This window comes from Emys orbicularis, chromosome 1, assembly GCF_028017835.1.
Source record: "Emys orbicularis isolate rEmyOrb1 chromosome 1, rEmyOrb1.hap1, whole genome shotgun sequence".
NCBI classification, from domain to species: domain Eukaryota; kingdom Metazoa; phylum Chordata; order Testudines; family Emydidae; genus Emys; species Emys orbicularis.
Genome location: NC_088683.1, coordinates 158996028 through 159017995, shown reverse-complemented (window position 1 = coordinate 159017995; position 21968 = coordinate 158996028). Strand labels below are relative to the sequence as shown.

At 50.3% G+C, this 21968-nt stretch overlaps 1 protein-coding gene across 1 annotated transcript in view; it reads right to left on the bottom strand.

Annotated features, from left to right (window-relative positions):
• CD58 (CD58 molecule) overlaps positions 1-21968 on the bottom strand; it is a 68219-nt gene that overhangs the window by 16383 nt on the left and 29868 nt on the right. The window contains exons 7-8 of the mRNA XM_065418041.1: positions 17212-17277; positions 14300-14377 (exon numbers count right to left, since the gene is read on the bottom strand). Coding sequence (XP_065274113.1) covers positions 14300-14377; positions 17212-17277 — 144 coding nt within the window. The remainder of the gene's footprint in view (positions 1-14299; positions 14378-17211; positions 17278-21968) is intronic.

Genomic DNA, 21968 nt, shown 5'->3' with positions numbered 1-21968 from the left:
GCTGCCCTGCTGATCACAAAGGCAAAGAGCCTGACCCTGGGTCATTTTACCACGGTTTGGACCTCTCATGCCTTGTCAGCCCTTCTGCGTAGGGGCACAACCCAAGTCTTTTCGGCCCATCGTCAGCAACAGCTAGAGGCCGAACTCTTAGAAGACACTAACCTAATTTTTGAAAGGTGTGGGCCCCTTAATCCAGCTACCTTGCTTCCTGACCTGCCAGTCCTCCAGGATCAGCACGACTGTGTGGAAGTAGTTTATAGCATCTTACAGATAAGGAACAACCTGTTTGACGTGCCACTGGACAACCCTGATTGCATCCTCTTCTCGGACGGAAGCTCCTTCTATGTTGATGGCAAGCGTTTCACCGGTTATGCAGTCACCTCTGAATGGGACATTCAAGAGGCCGCCTCACTGCCAGGCAACTGGGGAGCCCAAGCCGCCGAACTCTATGCCCTGGCCCGAGCTTGCCAGTTGGCCGCTGGTAAGACCGTTACCATTTTTACTGATAGCAAGTATGCTTTTGGAGTTGTGCATTGTCACATCCACCTCTGGAAGTTTCGAGGTTTCCAGACAGCTGCCGGTAAACCCATTCAGCACCTCCCCCTCATCCACAAGCTTTTGGACGCCCTCCAAGAACCCTCGGTCCTGGCTGTAGTTCACTGCCGGGCCCATACTAGAGATGATAGCCCCGCCACCCGTGGGAATGCCCTGGCTGACGCCTCCGCCAAGACGGCTGCCGTCTTACCCTTAGCCATGCCCACGTTGGCTATTGTAACCTCCTCCTTTACTCCACCGCACCCCGTACCAGTACCCGCTGCTGAACTACAGTCGTGGGAGAGCCTCGGAGCCACTCTGGTCAAAGGGACCTGGCTTATGCCGGATGGCCGAGCCTGCCTCCCTCGCTCCACATACCCCGTGGCAGTTCGCTGGCACCATGATAAGGGGGGTCACTATGGCACACACGCCCTTGTGGACACCATCGCTCGCTTTTGGTATGCTCCAGGCATTCAACCCTACTGCCTGTCAATAGTGAAAGCATGCAGCACATGTCAGCGTAATGGACCTGCTCCGCCTCTTAACAAAATTAAGGGTGGAAGACCTCCGCCTGCTGCTCCATTTCAACATCTTCAAATTGACTTTGCAGATATGCCAAAGGCTTTTGGGAAAAAGCACCTCCTTGTTTTGGTTTGCCCTCTGACTTCATGGGTCGAAGCTTTTCCTACTGCTAATTGTACTGCTGCCACAGTGGCGAAGATTCTCCTTAGAGACATTGTACCCCGTTTTGGCATCCCTCTCGTGCTTGACTCAGATCGCGGACCCCACTTTACTGGTCATGTCCTTGGCCGTTTAGAACAAGGACTGGGCATTTCACACTCCTTTCATACACCCTACCACCCCCAGTCTAGCGGGAAAGTTGAGCGTATGAATAGGGAGCTTAAGCTTACATTGGCTAAATACTGTCAGGAAACAGGGTTAAAGTGGCCTCAGGTACTTCCCTTGGTCCTGTTTCACCTTCGTACTCGCCCAACCCGTGTATTGGGATTATCCCCCTTTGAACTACTCTATGGACACCCCCCTTTCAAAGGCGGGGCGTTACCACGTGCTGATGTTTCACTATTGGGAGGGGATCATATGACCGCGTGCCAGTTTCTCTCCCTACAGGCTCGCCTCCGTACCCTTTGGAAAGCCTCGCAGTTTTCCCAGACCGTGCCGCTGGAAGAACAGATCCACCCGTTCCAACCAGGGGACTTCGTCTGGGCCAAAAAGTTCGTTCGTGGCGACACCCTCCAGCCGAGGTTTACTGGACCCCACCAGGTTCTTTTAACAACCCAGACTGCAGTGTTCCTGGAAGGACGCAAATCCTGGATCCACCACTCCCACGTCAAGCCAGCCGTAGTGGACCACAGTGACGGACCAGCAGCTCTTGCCACCACTGAGGACACTGCCTCTGACCAGTGGACCAGCTTACCTCTTTCAGACATCAGACTTAAATTGACTCGGAAAAAATGAGAGGACCTTTTATTCTGACAACTGTATGTTTTTTATTATGCCTTTTTAGTTTATTTTCTGCTTATGAAGATAATGCTTTTATTAGATATTCCCACGAGGTTAAAACTCGTATTTTAGGAAATAGAAGTAATTGCTGGGTATGTACTCAATTTCCAGTAAATGCAGAACAGGGACTCCCCTTCACACCCATTCCCCTGACCACTGCTAATATGACTTGGATGCCACCGGCTAGAGTAAAAGATCCAGTCCAACACAATCTTACATGGGACAAAACAGGAGTGCCAATTAATAGATATCTCAGGGTAACCAATCAGACAGGATCACTGTGTTTTGTTAAAAAAAAAAAAAGGGGTCAACTTTTGTGGGAACAAGTAAATGCAACATGTGTTTTAATGGCACCGCCTTTAGTAAAAATCTTGGCTTCAAGCCTTGCGCATCCCACTTATCCCATATGTGGATCCCTCACCCCGATCCAACTTTTTCATGGGTGGGCAAGCCTTCAGAGTCAGCTTTTAAGAAGCCCTGCTCAGATCACGAGGGTGTCCAACTAATTGTTAAGGGATATACGATTGCCTTCTACAACTGCTCAAGCAGTACTACACTGCACTTTGAAAACACCACTACCAAATTGTGCCTCTGCAGTTCGCACAACGACCCCTCTGCATTACCAGGGGAACAGTGGTCCAACGGGTGGTGGGTTACCTCCTACTTTGAGAAATGGAATACCCGAAACGCATTGTATGGAACATACCGGGTGTGCGGGCCCAAAGCTTATTACTTTCTCTCCCCTGATTGGGCAGGGTCATGTTATTTAGCGTGGCTAACACCGCCTTCTCGCATCTCCCTCACTCCCCCTCATTTTCCCCACGTTCGTAACATCCGTGAAACCTTCAGAGATATTAATATCCGTGATGGTTTGTCGTGGCAGCGGTGGGCTGGTCTCATTAGCTTGAGGGGTGGTGTCATCCGTCTACAGGGACTACTAGAATCTTTAACCAATGAAACTGCGACCCTATTTGAGAATCAGGCCGGGGAAATGTCCCAGCTGCGCCAGTTAGCTTTGCAAAACCGAATGGCTTTAGACATAATGTTAGCAGCCCAGGGAGGAACTTGCGCCCTCATAAATGAAGAATGCTGTGTTTTTGTAAATGACACCTACCCTGACACTTTTCAACGAACCAAACATCTAAGGGAAATGGCTAAGAACTACTCCTCTGGCCAGCCACCTTATGATTGGTGGGGAGCCTTATGGAATTGGCTGCCTGGATTTGGGTGGGTTAAAAAACTCTTGGTGGGTATTGTTGGGGCCATAGTAATCCTTATAATACTGTGTTGCTGTATTCAGTGTGTCCCCTCCCTCATAGACTCATGTGGGTCAGTTTATTCTTTTCCTACTTCAGCCAAAGGCCTTACTCTCTTCGAGTTGGCCCAGGCTGAAATTGCCAAGCGGCCCTTGGCTCCTTAAAATGGGGTGTAGCTTTTGGTAAATAGTTATCCCAAAGCTACAAATGGAGGAATGTTGAGTCTGAACTTTTGATAAGCTTAAACTTAACCCAGACTTGATGTCTCTGTCTGAAACTTTTAATCAAAGCTCTGACCTGCGAACTACTCATGACACCCCCCTCCCCTTAAGTAGCCATCTCCCCTTTTGTCTTTTTAAATTTACATTTTAACCTGTTTTATCCTGTAGAATCCTGATTGATTATGCATGACCATTATGATCTGTTAATCACTTTGTTTACTTCTGTGTATAAATATTGATGCTCACCCCTAATAAACTTGCCACACTTACTCCGAAGCCTTTTAAGCTAAGGATAGTGTGAGCCCGTTGATCAACGAATTGGTGTCTGGTCTCTGACAGATTGTGAGCCCCATACCAACTCTGCACGAACTCGGGTGCTGGAGAGGTGAGTAAGGACTTGCTTTTTACCTAACAGGAACACATGACTTATGAGGAGAGGCTGTGGGAACTGGGATTGTTTAGTCTGCAGAAGAGAGGAATGGGGGGGGGGGGGGGGGGGATTTGATAGCTGCTTTCAACTACCTGAAATGCCCCTCTGCCATGTACATTGGCCAAACTGGACAGTCTCTACGCAAAAGAATTAATGGACACAAATCTGACATCAGGAATCATAATACTCAAAAACCAGTGGGAGAACACTTTAACCTGTCTGGCCATTCTATGACAGACCTGCGGGTGGCTATCTTAAAACAGAAAAACTTCAAAAACAGACTCCAACGAGAGACTGCTGAGCTGGAATTGATATGCAAACTAGACACAATCAACTCAGGATTAAATAAAGATTGGGAATGGCTGAGCCATTACAAACATTGAATCTATCTCCCCTTGTAAGTATTTTCACACTTGCTTCTTATCAAACTGTCTGTACTGAGCTATCTTGATTATCACTTCAGAAGTTTTTTTTCTCTTACTTAATTGGCCTCTCAGAGTTGGTAAGACAACTCCCACCTGTTCATGCTCTCTGTATGTGTGTATATATATATCTCCTCAATATATGTTTCACTCTATAGGCATCCGAAGAAGTGGGTTGTAGCCCACGAAAGCTTATGCTCTAATAAATTTGTTAGTCTCTAAGGTGCCATAAGTACTCCTGTTCTTTTTGCGGATACAGACTAACACGGCTGCTACTCTGAAACCTGTCATTATGCAAGGCACTGCATTTAGCCGTATGGAGTGGAAATCCATCAACTTCATGAAAAAACTCGTACAGATACAGACAGACATCATCTTCCTTTCCAAATGCAAGCAGATGGACATCATACCAAAAGGACTAAAGGTAAAAAATCCATTACAATCTACATATCACACAGACTATGCTGAGAGACTGTGTCACACACTCTCAAAGAAACTGCGAAACCACCTGATCAGCATCCTATACAGCAAACAGGGAAAGATTAAGAATGAGCTCTCAAAACTGGATACTCTCATAAGAAACCAACCTTCCACACAAACTTCCTCATGGATAGACTTTACAAAAACTAGACAAGCCATTTACAAGACAAACTTTGCCTCTCTACAAAGGAAAAAGGACACTAAACTATCTAAACTGCTACATGCCACAAGGAGCCACAACAGTAGTTCCCTTAACCCACCCAGCAATATTGTTAATCTTTCCAGCTATACTCTTAGCCCAGCAGAAGAGTCTGTCCTATCTCGGGGCCTCTCCTTTTGTCCCTCCAGACCCACGAACATGATACAGTTCTGCGGTGACCTAGAATCCTACTTTCGACGTCTCCGACTCAAAGAATATTTCCAACATACCTCTGAACAGCATACTAACCCACAGAATCCCCCCTACCAGCACTACAAAAAAAAGGATTCTGCGTGGACTCCTCCGGACGGTCGAAACAACAGACTGGATTTCTACATAGATTGCTTCCGTCAACGTGCAAAGGCTGAAATTGTGGAAAAGCAACATCACTTGCCCCAAAACCTCAGCCATGCTGAACACAACGCCATCTACAGCCTCAGAAACAACCCTGACATCATTATCAAAAAGGCTGACAAAGGAGGTGCTGTCGTCATCATGAATAAATTGGAATATGACCAAGAGACTGCTAGACAGCTCTCTAACACCACATTCTACAGGCCATTATCCTCTGATCCCACTGAGGATTACCTAAAGAAACTACACCATCTGCTAAAAAAACTCCCTGACAAAGCACAGGAACAAATCTGTACAGACACATGCCTAGAACCCCGACCAGGGACATTCTATTTGCTACCCAAGATCCATAAACCTGGAAATCCTGGACGCCCCATCATCTCAGGCATTGGCACCCTAACATCAGGCTTGTCTGGTTATGTGGACTCTCTCCTCAGACCCTACGCTACCAGCACTCCTAGCTATCTTCGAGACACCACTGACTTCCTGAGGAAACTACAATCCATCGGTGATCTTCCAGAAAACACCATCCTGGCCACTATGGACGTAGAAGCCCTCTACACCAATATTCCACACAAAGATGGACTACAAGCTATCAGGAACAGTATCCCCGATAATGTCACAGCAAACCTGGTGGCTGAACTCTGTGACTTTGTCCTCACCCACAACTATTTCACATTTGGGGACAATATATACCTTCAAGTCAGCGCACTGCTATGGGTACCCGCATGGCCCCACAGTATGCCAACATTTTTATGGCTGACTTAGAACAACGCTTCCTTAGCTCTCGTCCCCTAACGCCCCTACTCTACTTGCGCTACATTGATGACATCTTCATCATCTGGACCCATGGAAAAGAAGCCCTTGAGGAATTCCACCATGATTTCAATAATTTCCATCCCACCATCAACCTCAGCCTAGATCAATCCACACAAGCGGTCCATTTCCTGGACACTACTGTGCTAATAAGCGATGGTCACATAAATACCACCCTATACCGGAAACCTACTGAACGCTACACTTACCTACATGCCTCCAGCTTCCATCCAGGACACACCACACGATCCATTGTGTACAGCCAAGCTCTAAGATATAACCGCATTTGCTCCAATCCCTCAGATAGAGACAAGCACCTACAAGATCTCTATCAAGCATTCTTAAAACTACAATACCCACCTGCTGAAGTGAAAAAACAGATTGACAGAGCCAGACGAGTACCCAGAAGTCACCTCCTACAAGACAGGGCCAACAAAGAAAATAACAGAACACCACTAGCTGTCACCTTCAGCCCCCAACTAAAACCTCTCCAGAGCATCATCAGAGATCTACAACCTATCCTGAAAGATGATCCTTTACTCTCACAGATCTTGGGAGACAGACCTGTCCTCGCTTACAGACAACCCCCCAACCTAAAGCAAATACTCACCAGCAACCACACATCACTGAACAAAAACACTGACCCAGGAACCTATCCTTGTAACAAAGCCCGATGCCAACTCTGTCCACATATCTATTCAAGTGACATCATCATAGGGCCTAATCACATCAGCCATACCATCAGGGGCTCGTTCACCTGCACATCTACCAATATGATATATGCCATCATGTGCCAGCAATGCCCCTCTGCCATGTACATTGGCCAAACCGGACAGTCTCTACGCAAAAGAATTAATGGACACAAATCTGACATCAGGAATCATAATACTCAAAAACCAGTGGGAGAACACTTTAACCTGTCTGGCCATTCTATGACAGACCTGCGGGTGGCTATCTTAAAACAGAAAAACTTCAAAAACAGACTCCAAAGAGAGACTGCTGAGCTGGAATTGATATGCAAACTAGATACAATCAACTCAGGATTAAATAAAGATTGGGAATGGCTGAGCCATTACAAACATTGAATCTATCTCCCCTTGTAAGTATTTTCACACTTGCTTCTTATCAAACTGTCTGTACTGAGCTATCTTGATTATCACTTCAAAAGTTTTTTTTCTCTTACTTAATTGGCCTCTCAGAGTTGATAAGACAACTCCCACCTGTTCATGCTCTCTGTATGTGTGTATATATATCTCCTCAATATATGTTTCACTCTATATGCATCCGAAGAAGTGGGTTGTAGCCCACGAAAGCTTATGCTCTAATAAATTTGTTAGTCTCTAAGGTGCCATAAGTACTCCTGTTCTTTTTGCGGATACAGACTAACACGGCTGCTACTCTGATACCTGAAAGGGGGTTCCAAAGAGGATGGATCTAGACTGTTCTCAGTGATACCTGATGACAGAACAAGGAGTAATGGTCTCAAGTTGCAGTGGGGGAGGTTTAGGTTGGATATTAGAAAAAACTTTTTCACTAGGAGGGTGGTGAAGCACTGGAATGGGTTACCTAGGGAGGTGGTGGAATCTCCTTCCTTAAAGGTTTTTAAGGTCAGGCTTGACAAAGCCCTGGCTGGGATGATTTAGTTGGGAATTGGTCCTGCTTTGAGCAGGGGGTTGGACTAGATGACCTCCTGAGGTCCCTTCCAACCCTGATATTCTATGATTCTATTAAAGGTCCTTGGTTGCCTTAAAGCAGAGAAATGTTTTGTGCTGACATGTCTGCTCAGATTCAGCTGCCAGTGCATCTGTGGGGGCAGGTGAATGTCCAGCAGAGAGAGACACCACATCATTTCTTTGCATTTCAGCCATCCTGAACTCATGACAGGTGCTGGGCTGCTGCCTGCTAACTGTACCCTGTACACCTCACGGATAGTGAAATCAAGGGGGGAGGTACTGGATCCATTGCTGGTGCCTCCATACCTGAATGTAGCGGGCTAGATTCCCTCAAACACAAACATGCTAAAAAAAAAAAACTCGCTTGATGTCAATAGAGTTGCTAATTATCCTGTCTCTAAGGTGGTGTTTGGGGCAAGGTTGTGTTAATGGTGATAGCAAGGCAACTTCGGCGCCTTCTGGAATCCTCTCGTGGCTTTGTTCAGGATCTGGTTTGGGTGATCCTGAGTGAGCAGGTCGGAAAGAAGAGGCAACAGGACCGGAACCTCCACCGACAGCTCTAACAGCATGGTGTACCAATGCTGGCGAGGCCACGCTGGAGCCACCAGAATCACCCTCGCCCCGTCTCTGCGGATCTTGAGCAGGACCTTGTGCACAAGGGGGAACGGAGGAAAGGCGTAGAGTAGGCGACCCGTCCAGGGAAGCAGGAAAGCGTCCGTGAGGGAGCCCGGGCAGTGACCCTGGAAGGAGCAGTACGCAGGACACTTCCTGTTGCTGTGGGTGACAAACAGGTTGACCTGGGGAAACTCCCACCTTTGGAAGATCGGGTGGACGACATCCTTCAGAGAGACCACTCATGCAAGTGGAAGGACCTGCTGAGGTGGTCCGTCAGTGTGTTCTGGATCCCGGGAAGAAAGGACACAACCAGGTGAATGGAGTGGGCTATGCAGAATTCCCACAGTCGAATGGCCCCCCTTGCTTGGTGGTGTAGAACATGGCCATGGTGTTGACCATGAGAACCACCACACAATGACCCTGCGGGTGATCCTGGAAGGCTTGGCAAGCAAGGCACACCACCATTAACTCCCTGATGTTGATTGGAGAGAGAGCTCGGCCCACGACCACAAGCCCTGAGTCTGAAGGTTCCCCAGATGAGCCCCCCATCCCATAGCCGATGCGTCCGTGACCAGGGACAAGGAAGGCTGGGGGCTCTGGAAGGGGACTCCCTCGCACACCACTTGTGGGTTGAGCCACCAGCGGAGGGAGGCGAGGACCCGCTTCGGGACAGTGACCACTGAATTCAGGCTGTCGTGCCCCGGGCAGTAGACGGAGGTGAGCCAAGCTTGTAGCGGCCGGAGCCAGAGCCTGGCATGCCGGGTCACGTACGTACATGAAGCCATGTGGCCTAGGAGGCTCAGGCATCCCCTTGCTGTCAAGGTCGGGACTCGCTGAAGGCCTCGAATGATGCCCATGATGGCTTGGAAACTGGAGTCCGGTAGGAGGGCCCATGCCTGAACAGAGTCTAGCACCGCCACGATGAATTCGATCCTCTGGGTCGGTTCCAGGGTCGACTTTGATACGTTGAGAAGGACACCCAGCCATTTGATGGTAAACCTGACCAGGTGGAGGAGAGACTGCACCTGCTCTCTGGTGTGGCCTCGAAGCAACCAGTCGTCGAGGTAGGGATACACCTGCACCCGCCGTCGATGGAGGAAGGCAGCCACAACTGACGTACACTTGGTGAACACTCTTGGGGCCGTGGAAAGGCTGAATGGAAGGGCCATAAACTGGTAATGTTAGCGGTTGACCACGAAGCGCAGGAAGTGCCTGGGCGCCAGATGAATCGCTATGTGGAAATACGCGTCCTTCATGTCGAGGGCGGCGTATCAGTCTCCAGGATCCAGGGAAGGGATAATGGTGCCCAGGGAGACCATGCGGAACTTCAACTTTACCATGAACTTGTTGAGCCCTCGCAGGTCCAGAATGGGCCGGAGGCCCCCTTTGGCCTTGGGAATCAGGAAGTATTGGGAGTAGAACCTCTTGTCCCTTAGTTCCCGTGGAAACTCCTCTACCGCTCCCAAGGTGAGGAGCGCCTGAAACTCCTGAATAAGGAGTTGCTCGTGAGAAGGCTCCCTGAAGAGGGACGGGGAATGGGGGTGGGAGGGCGGGTAGGAGCAGAATTGGAGAGAGTATCCCGCTTCCACCGTGCGGAGGACCCAGCGGTTATTTGGGACCATGCACAGTGGAAGTGGGATAAACGATTCAAAAAGGGCAGGGAAGGATCCGGGGGTAAGTCTGGTATGCCGTCCTCGGGCGTCCCTTCAAAAGGCCTGCTTGGAACCCGCTGATGGTTTGGTTGGGCCCTGGCCTTGCCCAGATGCGGGGTTGGAGGGCTTCCTCCTGCCATTCTGCCCCCGCCGCCTGCAAAAGTCCTGCCTCGGCTGAGGAGGGTAGGAGCGCTGCTGCAGCTGCTGGGGCTTGAAGTGCTTCCGCTGGGGTGCTGGTGTGTGCATACCCAGGGACTTCATCGTCACCCTTGAGTCCTTAAGGCTGTGCAGCCGAGAGTCGGTCTGCTCAGCAAACAGGCCCTCCCCATCAAAGGACAGGTCCTGTAGTGTCTGCTGCACCTCAGGAGGCAGGCCAGAGGCTGGCAGCCATGAGGTGCGCCTCATGGCAACCCCTGAGGACAAGGTGCGCGTGGCTGAGTCTGCAGTGTCCTGTGAGGCCTGCAAAGAGGTCCGTGCCACTGTCTTGCCCTCGTCAACAAGGCCCCAAACTCCTCCCTGGACTCAGGATGCACAAGCTCCTTGAACTTCAGCATGGAGTTCCAAGAGTTAAAGTCGTAGCAGCTCAGGAGAGCCTGTTGATTGGCAATCCTGAGCTGGAGCCTACCCATGGAGTACACCTTGTGGCCAAACAAGTCCAGCCACTTGGCATCCTTCAACTTGGGAGCTGGGGCCAGCTGTCCGTGCCTCTCTTTTTCATTCATGGCTGCAGCCACCAGCGAGCAGGGCTGTGGGTGTGTGAACATAGTTGTACCCCTTCAAGGGGACAAAGTATTTATGCTCAACCCCCTTGGCCATAGGGGGAATGGAGGCCGGGGTTTGCCAAATGGTTTTGGCATTGGTCTGGATGGTCTTGATGATGAGCAAGGCCACCCTCGACGGACCTACCGTGGTCAAAATGTCCACCACTGGGTCCTCGGATTTCAGGACCTACTCATCCTGTAGATTCATATTGCAGGCCACCCGGTGCAGGAATCATAGAATCATAGACTTTAAGGCCAGAAGGGACCATTATGATCGTCTAGTCTGACCTCCTGCACAACGCAGGCCACAGAATCTCACCCACCCACTCCTGTATCAAACCCCTGACCTATGTCTGAGCTACTGAAGTCCTCAAATCGTGATTTAAAGATTTCAAGGTGCAGAGAATCCATCAGCAAGTGACCCGTACTCCACGTTGCAGAGGAAGGCGAAAAACCCCCAGGGCCTCTGCCAATCTGCCCTGGAGGAAAATTCCTTCCCGACCCCAAATATGGTGATCAGCTAAACCCTGAGCATGTGGGCAAGACTCACCAGCCAGACACCCAGGAAAGAATTCTCTGTAGTAACTCAGATCCCACCCCATCTAACATCCCATCACAGGCCATTGAGCATATTTACCGCTAATAGTCAAAGACCAATTAATTGCCAAAATTAGGCTATCCCATCATACCATCCCCTCCATAAATTTATCAAGCTTAGTCTTGAAGCCAGATATATCTTTTGCCTCTATGGCTCCTCTTGGAAGGCTGTTCCAGAAGTAGGAGGTCCTGATGGGCACAGATATCTATCGGGGGTGGCCCGGAGATAGAGGTGCCCGCCACAGACTCGTCAGGGGAGGAGGATGAAGAGGCCAAGGGGGGAGAAGGTCATCCTGACCCCCCTGCTCCACGGAGGCCCGATGCCCCATGTCGCTGACTGCAGGTGCAGGCTCAGGAACCGGAGTCGGAGGGGCTCCCGAGGTGGGGAGGGGGCCCGACATTTCCTGCACACCTCCAGGAGCGGGCCGACTAGCTGAGGCTTCCGGAAATCGCAGTTTGGAAGTGGCCGACCAGGAAGCTCCAGACTATACACCTTGGGCCTGGTGGTATGCCCAAGGGGTCCAGAACGGCCACTGGGTGGGCCCCTGTCTGTGCACCTGCCATGGTCCTGCCCCCACATCAGGACAGCCATGGTTGGAAAACCGTGATCCCGTCTCCAAACCCAAGGAACGAGAGCCATACCGCGAGGGCCAGGGCGGTGTGGAGCAGAGCTGCACCAGGGAGCAGCGTCAAGGAGAAGGAGAGCGGTGCCGCGAGGCTGGGGAGCAGTGCCAGGACTGGAGCGGTACCCTGGCCTGGAGCTGCACTAGGACTGTGAACAGTGCTGGGATCGGTGCTGGGTCCAGGACCTGCTCTGTGACATCGACCGGTGGGTGGAGTGGCACTGCGATCGGGAGCGGTGCCGCGAGTACGACCAGCGCCACAATGGGGAATGGTGCTGGGACTCCAAGTGGTGCCAAGGCTCGGCCAACAGAGCCTGCGGTGCCGACGGTCGGATCAATGCCAGCTTGCCTCGAGATGGTGCCATCTGCTGAGGCACTGGAGACATGGCGTGGAACAGAGGAGACCCCGGTGCCATCATGGCGATGAGGTCCCTCACAGCCGCAAAGGTGTCCGGGGTGGAAGGCAGCTGGATTTCCACAACGCTGCGGGTTGGGGAGTCAAGCAGCACCTGACTCAACGGGTTCCCCAGCGGGGCCGAAGTCAACAGTGCTGAGTCCACGACATTCGCTCCTGGGTGCTCCCCTCCGGGATGCGCCACAGTGGCTGGTTCCAGGGGGGCGGGTCTCAGTGAAGGAGACCCGCCCTTCTCCGGCTTCCAGTGCCAGGTTGATGTCGCCAGCTTTGGTGCCAGAGAGCGGCAGTGCCGCGGGTCTCGCCCAGAGTCCATCCGAGGTGCCACCTCCACCACCGCCACCGGGGTGCTGTACACCGAAGAGCTTGGTGCCGGGTCCTGCCATGCCGAAGGAGGCTGGGGACTTAGAGCCGCCTCCATAAGGACCTGCTTAAGTGAAAGTCCCACTCCATTTTAGTCCGAGGACAAAATCCCTTGCAGATCCTGCACTTCTCGGCTTGGTGAGCCTCCCCCAGACACTTTAGACAAGAGTCATGGGGGTTGCCCGTTGGCATGGGCATAGAGCAGGACATGCAGGGCTTGAATCCTGGGGACTTGGGCATGAGAGCCCCAAAGAAAACAGTCGGGGTGGAGGGTAAAGCCCCCCAACCCAACTACCACTAACTACAACAAAAACAAAGAACTACCAACAAAAGCAAACAACAACTATCTACAACACTAGGGAAACGTGGAGAACTTGCAGAGCAAGATGCCACAATTCCAACGACCGTCATGGGCGGTAAGAAGGAAATGAGGGGACACCAGGTCATCTGGGTCATATATTGAGCGCCATGGAGGCACCACTCCAGGAGGCTCCACAGCTGATCCAACGGATGCTGCTAGGAGAAAAACTTTCCAACGGCCGTGCACGCGGCGCACACACACCTAATTGGAATGGATATGAGCAAGAACTAGAAGAACCACCCCTCTTCTAGTGTCAGATGGCTTAGATGCCCTATAGGTGGCAGACAAAGGTGGGCAGTGAACCAGGGTCTCCTACATTCTGGGTGAGCACCCTAACCACTGGGCTAAAGCTTATGAGGATGGGATTAACAGAGGCTGAGTTAGGCACCCAGGGATCCTACACAATGAATGGGGAGAATTCAAGAATGGGATTCACAAAAACCAGCATGCCAGGTGGGGAGTGGCTTAAGGTAGCCAATGGGAGATGGGGAGAGAGGCCCCCACCCTTCTCATGCAATTTGGCACCTACGTCCAGGCTGCAGGGAGGCCGCCTCTCCCTGATTGCAATCCACAGCCAGGAACCCCTCTTCTAGTGTCAGATGGCTTAGATGCCCTATAGGTGGCAGACAGAGGCGGGCAGTGAACCAGGGTCTCCTACATTCTGGGTAAGTACCCTAACCACAGGGCTAAAGCTTATGAGGATGGACACTGCCACTTCCTCCCCACACCCATTCTGAGTAGAGCTTGACATGCTCAGAGGCAGTGGCACCTAAAACTAGAACTTAGCTGCCTAAACACTAGTTACAGGCACCTAAGCCCCTTTGTGGATCTAGCCCAAACCCTCCCTCCCACTCTGCTTTGCAACAGTGATAGTTTCCTCCCCTCCCATCCCTTCACAAGGACCCCGTTTCTATCTTTACAGCCCTGCGCTTCTCTCTCGCTCTCTCTGGCTGCTCATTCCCTCACTTCCGTGCCTCAATTCTGGCCAGAATTTGACAGCCCCACACACCTTTCTCAGCTTGGCTTTCGTTAACGCAATGGAAGATCGCTTGCACACTTTCTTTCTGCACCAACTTTGTTGCTTCATCTGAAAGGGGAACGACAATGATATAAACTTCAGAAGTACAGAACACTAACAGTTTCAATGGCAACTATGATTTCTACCTCGGCCACCTGCTGGGGACTGGTTACCCGTTGGGATTAATGAACCCACCAACCTCTCCTACTTTTCAGTCCCCAGCAAATGCCCTTGATCATTGCCGCTGCACTTGGACATTTCCTGCACGATTTATATGAAATAATTCGGACAATGGGAGCTGTTACTATTTTACACTTGCATTTAAACCTTAGATTTGTCATGCTTGAATGATCCCAAAGCACCTCACAAACTACATATGTACTAAAATGTAGCCACCTCTGGGGTGGAGAGTGGCAACTAGTTAGCACACAACATATTGCACAAGTTGTGGAAGGAGGGGAAATTTTGGCCTAGTGTACCTGAGTAAACCCCTGTTCTTACCAGAAGTGCCAGAGGATCTTTTAAAGTGTAGTTCTATTCTACAGAGCAGCTAACAATGGCATTTTGGGTTCCATGTTTTAAAGATTCCTAATCAAATCCTCTCATTTTACATGACAAGGGCTCTGGGTGAGATCCCGATACTCGCACCAGCCCCTCTTTAGCAGGGCTAGAGTGGTGTAAAGGAGCCCTACACCCCCCAGTTCTCACTGGGGGGAGAATTCTCCTGGCCTAGTCACTGCAGATCGCCGCCTTTAGGCCGTCCTTCAATGACGTTCTCTCAGGCCCCAGCAAAGGGAATGAGGTGGTGGGATGGATGCCTTGGGGGAGGGGCAATTTGGGCCAGAACCGTGGCACACAGGGCAGCCTGGGGATGCAACCATGTTTGACAGGCTGTCTCAGTTATGTCAGTTCCACTATGCCATCTGCCCCAAGACGGGGGACTCCAGACTTCTAGGGTCCACGGCCCTGGGGTAGCCCCACAACCCCAGAGTTTCCAGCTAAGTTCCTGCTAAGGCGCTTGCGAGGCTGTGCAGGACGCCACCAAGGGACGGAGCTGCAGCGTGGGGGAGGAAATACGCCTCTCCCCCACAGCCCCGGAGCAGTGACAGGGAGACACACCTCTCCCCTGGCCCCAGCCACTGAACTGCTGTGGGGGGGGGGGGGGGGGAAGAGACACTCTCCTGCAGCCCCACCCCAGAGCCCTCACCCCAAACCCCTCATCCCTGGCCCCATCCCAGAGCCCGCACCCCTTTAGGACATCCTTCAATGATGTTCTCTCAGGCCCCAGTATCGGGAACAAAGTGGTGGGATGGATGCTTTGGGGGAGGGGCAATTTTGGGCAGCGCTGTGGCACATAGGGCAGCCCCGGGACGTAACCAGAATGGACAGGCTGTCTCGGTTATGTCAGTTCCACTATGGTCGTCTGCCTCAGGACGAGGGACTCGAGTCTTCTAGGGTCCACGGCCCCAGAGTAGCCCCACAACACCAGAGGTTCCAGCCTCCCTGACATGGAACCAGGAGCCTGAAAGCCCCGGGAGTGTCGACTAACTGGGGCTCAGCTCCTAGTTCTGCAGCGGGGAGCCTGGAAATTCTTGTGGGCTCTCAGGGCTTCCAAGCTCCCTGCCACGTGACTGGGAGCCTGGGGGTCCTCTGACAGTCAACCAAGGTCTGTGGCTCCAAGACAGTCCCACCATGTGGACTGCCCCAGAGCTGGAGACCCCAGAGCTTCCAGAATCTTGGGCCAGCTGCTCTAGAGCATCAGACCCTGAGGGTACGTCTACACAGGGATAAAACACCCACGACTGGACCAGGTCAGCTGACTTAGGCCTGCAGGGCTCGGGCTTGGGGCTGAAACATAGCTGTATAGACATTCAGGCTCAGGCTGCAGCCTGAGCTATGGCACCTTGTGAGGGGGGAGGATCTGAGAGCTCAGGGTCCAGCCTGAGCCAGAACATCTACACAGCAATTTTTTAGCTCTGCAGCCCAAGTCTGAGTCAGGTGACCTGGGCCAGCCACGGCCCTGTCACAGGTCTCTTCACCTTGTGTAGATGTGCCCTGAGAGACCTGGGTGCTGCTAATGGAAACTGACCTTCTTGTCAGTTTCACAACTGCTATGAAGAATGTCAATTTCACTCTGCAGCTGCCATCCCAGGGAGCTAGTTTCATTTCCTATCTGAACTGAAATCATATCAGAATTCCTGATTCATGAGAAACTTCAAAATGCTGAGATTTCTCTTGAACTGGAAATCCCAACTTTCAGCCAGCTCCAGTGTGGCATTTTGGAGCCATGGTGATGGTGAGACAACTTCGGAGCCATCAAAAATCCTCAGATTTCCTCAATCTCTTGGGGCTTTGCGCTGGGTCCAGCACAGAGACTAGTCTTTTTCGTTTAGGATTCCCTCCTAGCAATGGACAAAGGTCTGGCATCTACGGTGATTAGTTTAGATTTTTCTGCAATGACCATGACAATGTTGACTTTTGTCATGACTGCATGGCCTGGCTGGGATAATCTGTGTGGAAACCGTTTTGAAAGCAGCTCTGTACATTCCTCTCAGAGTTTACAGAGGGTGTCACTGGGAAATTGTTCATGTGTCATAAAGAGTTTCTCATACAATGTCTTAATGGTAATACTTTGCTCTTAAGTGGCTTTGAGATCTGGGGATGCAAAGTGCTCTTTACAAAGAAAGGCAAGTATCATTTTCCTCATCTTAAAGATAGAGAAATTGGGACCCGGAGAAGGGAAGGGATTTGCTCAGGGTCGCATAGGAGGTCAACAGCAGCACTGACAATAGAATGCAAGTCTCCCGACTCCCACTCCAAATGGAATTCTTTACACTTTAAGTCTCCAGATGCACAGTCTGACTGCCCTTGTTTTTCACTCCTTTATAGCATGACCTCAGTACCTGATTGATGAGCTGCAACTCCAGAAGCATCTGGATTTTCATATTCAGGATCTGTAGGTGTGTAACCTGGAGAAAAAAATAAAAAGATACAATGGTTAACAAGCTTTATCAGTGTTAAAGATCTAGCCAGGTTCTGCAGAGCGAACTCTCTGGTAACACCAGGGAATGATCTCCACTGGCTTAAAACGCAGGTCTATCACCTTTGGTGATCCCACCAAAACAACCAAAGGCCTGCCCCTCAAACCATGTGTATGTAGTAACCCTGGCCCGGGCACTAGTACCTACAGCAGCTGTGATGCAGCAGCTCAGAATGCTGCCCTGGAGGGGGAGAGAGCCAGTGAGAGGGCAGCTTCCGCTGGCGAGGGGGCCTGGAATCTGCCCAAAGAGGGTAGTTGAAAAATGTTGTGAGGGGGGAGCAGGGAAGGAGAAGAATTGAGGTGCTGAGTTAGCAGGTGAACCGGAGCTGGGGTGAATAATAAATGAAGAACAGGAGAATGTAAGTAGGGAACTGGGAAGTGAGGAGAAAAGAAAGAAAATAGGAAAGGTTTCAGATCACGAGAAACAGAGAAAACATAAATCTGGGTATGTATGCAGGCACCATTAAAGAGGGGAAGCTGAGGGAAATAAAATTTACAAATATACTGGGGGGAAGGGGAGGGGGGAGAGAAAAGGGAAAGAGAGACTGAGAGAAGCAAGGGAAAAAACAATTGGTGAAAAAGGGAATTGATCAAAAAGCTGTTAGAAGAAAACAGATCCTGGAAACAGTTAGCGAGAAGCGCACCCACAAAGGACATAAAGCAGAGATAGGCAAACTACGGCCCGCAGGCCCCTCCTGCTCGGCCCCTGAGCTCCTGGCCTGGGAGGCTAGCACCCAGCCCCTCCCCTGCTGCCTCAGCTCACTCCGCTGCCGGCGCAATGCTCTGGGTGGCAGGGCTGCGAGCTCTTGCTGGGCAGCGCAGCTGCAGAGCCACGGCCTGACCTGGTGCTCTGTGCTGCGCGGTGCCGTGGCTGCCTGTCCTGGTACTCTGGGTGGCGCGGCTGTAGCGCTGCCAACCACTGGTGCTCCAGGCAGCGTGGTAAGGGGGGCATGGAGCTGGGGGGGTTGGATAGAGGGCAGGGGAGTTCAGGGTGGTGGTCAGGGCGCGGGAGTGTGGATAGTGGTCGGGGAGGTCAGAGGGCGGTGAACAGGGGGGGTTGAATGGGGGCAGTCAGGAAGGAGGGGGGGTTGGATGGTGCGGCGGGGGGCAGTCAGGGGCAGGGGTTCTGGGGGGGGTCAGGAGACAGGGAGCGGGGGGGGGTGGATGGGGCAGGAGTCCCGGGGGGGGGCATGGGAGAGGGGCCAGGCTGGATAGGGGGCAGGGTCCAGGACACGCCCTCAGGCCAAAAAGTTTGCCCACTCCTGACAAAGTAAATGAACAGAGATAATGACTGTGTAAACATCTGTTGAAAGAACACAGTTCAAAGACACCTAATGGACAGGTGAGGGCCCACTACATGAAGAAACCCTTCTTGTGGATAAACTGAAAAGAAGTAAAGCCACAGGAACATCGAATCGAAGGGTACGTCTACACTTACTTCCTGGTTCGGCGGCAGGCAATAGATCTTCTGGGATCGATTTATCGCGTCTTGTCTAGACGCGATAAATCGATCCCGGATCGATCCCGGAAGTGCTCGCCGTCGACGCCGGTACTCCAGCTCGGCGAGAGGAATACGCGGCATCGACGGGGGAGCCTGCCTGCCGCATCTGGACCCGCGGTAAGTTCGGACTAAGGTACTTCGAATTCAGCTACGTTATTAACGTAGCTGAATTTGCGTACCTTAGTCCGAAGTGGGGGGTTAGTGTGGACCAGGCCGAAGGAGCACTACATGCCGAAGAGAAGCAAAGAACAGGACAGCAAGGGAGGAGCAGGACTTACAGCCAAGTAGAGGAAAAGGTGATTCTTCTCTGAAGTCACTTAGTATATTGTTGAGTAATGCCTTTGTTCTTTTCAATAACAATGCATTTGGTATTAGCTGCACAGAGTGAGAATAGGAGCAGTGTGTACAAGCTCGCAATGGTTAATGTGTTGGTAACCTATAGTTTATTATTATCAGTAGTAAGTACTTGGTAATGTTCTATATTATTTATGCACCTGGTACAATTTGGGGGTTTTCCCTTATGAAGTTCTAAACATTTAAAAATTATCCCTTTTGTCTTGGTTTGCGCCTCTCTCTCCTCACAGAGAACATAGCCTAGCCTAGCCAGGTCACTGCATGTATACACAGGTGTACATTTTTATCCACATATCAGTGGGGATTAAGACAGTAAAAGGAATAATGTTCTCAAACTCAAAAGGGAAAAATTTAGACTTTAGGGAAAAAACTAACAGTAGAGGTCTGACGCAAATGTGCGCATTTTGTTACAAAAGTACCAGCAAGCACAGACCCAAAGAGGAAACTTACTATTGATTAATACTTGAATTAATGGAACTCTCTAGGATGGGGCACCTAAATTGCTATCTCAGAACAACACCTGGTCTGCAGGGCTCTGAAATGCAGCCCATGCCTGCCCTTTCCCTGTAATTTCTTCATGGAGAAATAAAATTCATTTTGGGCAGGAACATAAGTCATTTATGAAGGCAAGGTCATCCATTCAGGTAACAAACAATACAAGGTGAATAGTGAGTAGCAAAAGACATTCTAAATCACTTAGAAAAGTTAGATGCCTGCAAGTAACCAGGGCCTGATGAAATGCATCCTAGAATACTCAAGGAGCTAATAGAGGAGGTATTTGAGCCTCTAGCTATTATCTTTGGAAAATCACGGGAGACGGGAGAGATTCCAGAAGACTGGAAAAGGGAAAATATAGTGCCCATTTAAAAAGGGAAATAAAGACAACTACAGACCAGCTAGTTTAACTTCTGTGCCAGGGAAGATAATGGAGCAAGTAATTAAGGAAATCATCTGCAAACACTTGGACGGTGGTAAGGTGATAGGGAATAGCCAGCATGGATTTGTAAAGAACAAATCGTGTCAAACCAATCTGATAGCTTTCTTTGATAGGATAACAAGTCTTGTGGATAAGGGAGAAGCTGTGGATGTAGTATACCTAGACTTTAGTAAGGCATTTGATATGGTCTCGCATGATATTCTTATCAATAAACTAGGCAAATACAATTTAGATGGGGCTACTATAAGGTGGGTGCATAACTGGCTGGATAACCGTACTCAGAGAGTTGTTATTAATGGTTCCCAATCCTGCTGGAAAGGCATAACAAGTGGGGTTCCACAGGGGTCTCTTTTGGGACCGGCTCTGTTCAATATCTTCATTAACGACTTAGATATTGGCATAGAAAGTATGCTTATTAAGTTTGCAGATGATACCAAACTGGGAGGGATTGCAACTGCTTTGTAGGACAGGGTCATAATTCAAAATGATCTGGACAAATTGGAGAAATGGTCTGAGGTAAACAGGATGAAGTTTAACAAAGACAAATGCAAAGTGCTCCACATAGGAAGGAAAAATCAGTTTCACACATACAGAATGGGAAGAGACTGTCTAGGAAGGAGTACGGCAGAAAGGGATCTAGGGGTTATAGTGGACCACAAGCTAAATATGAGTCAACAGTGTGATGCTGTTGCAAAAAAAGCAAACATGATTCTGGGATGTATTAACAGGTGTGTTGTGAGCAAGACATGGGAAGTCATTCTTCCGCTCTACTCTGCGTTGGTTAGGCCTCAACTGGAGTATTGTGTCCAGTTCTGGGCACCGCAACAAGAATGATTAAAGGTCTAGAGAACATGACCTATGAAGGAAGGCTGAAAGAATTGGGTTTGTTTAGTTTGGAAAAGAGAAGACTGAGAGGGGACATGATAGCAGTTTTCAGGTATCTAAAAGGGTGTCATAAGGAGGAGGGAGAAAACTTGTTCACCTTAGCCTCTAAGGATAGAACAAGAAGCAATGGGCTTAAATTGCAGCAAGGGAGGTTTAGGTTGGACATTAGGAAAAAGTTCCTAACTGTCAGGGTGGTTAAACACTGGAATAAATTGCCTAGGGAGGTTGTGGAATCTCCATCTCTGGAGATATTTAAGAGTAGGTTAGATAAATGTCTATCAGGGATGGTCTAGACAGTATTTGGTCCTGCCATGAGGGCAGTGGACTGGACTCGATGACCTCTCATGGTCCCTTCCAGTCCTAGAATCTATGAATCTATGAAAAAGGCAATAGTTATCAGGAATCCATTGGCAGAAAACAGTGTAATAAATTTAGCCCTGGTCTACCCTACAGAATTACTTCGGTATAACTACATCACTCAGGAGTGTGAATAATCCACACCCCTGAGTGATGTAGTTACACCAACCTACGTGCCAGGGCAGACAGCACGTCAGTGGGACAGCTTTTCACACCAACATAGTTACCACCTCTCACAGAGTTGCCACCTCTCCTGTTGGCTTAGAGCATCTTCATTACAGCGATGCAGCTGCATGAGACCTGCCCTCACTGTGCTGGCTGACACTCCCACAGGCACTCAGCTCCTAACAGGTGTGGCTCTGACCCAGACAGGAAGAACTCTGGAGTCTGGAAGGAACTCTGGGAGGAAGGTCAAGGCAGGGGGTGTTTCCTGCCTGGAGGGGACAAAGTCAGCAGTCGCAGCAGGAGGGGATGGGAGCAGTCTCTGTACTCTCTTCCAGTAATCAGTATACCGGCTGTCACTGCATTCGTGCCAGTGTCATTGTTCCATGGACTCAGCCTGCTTGTGCTAATTCACATGAAGGAG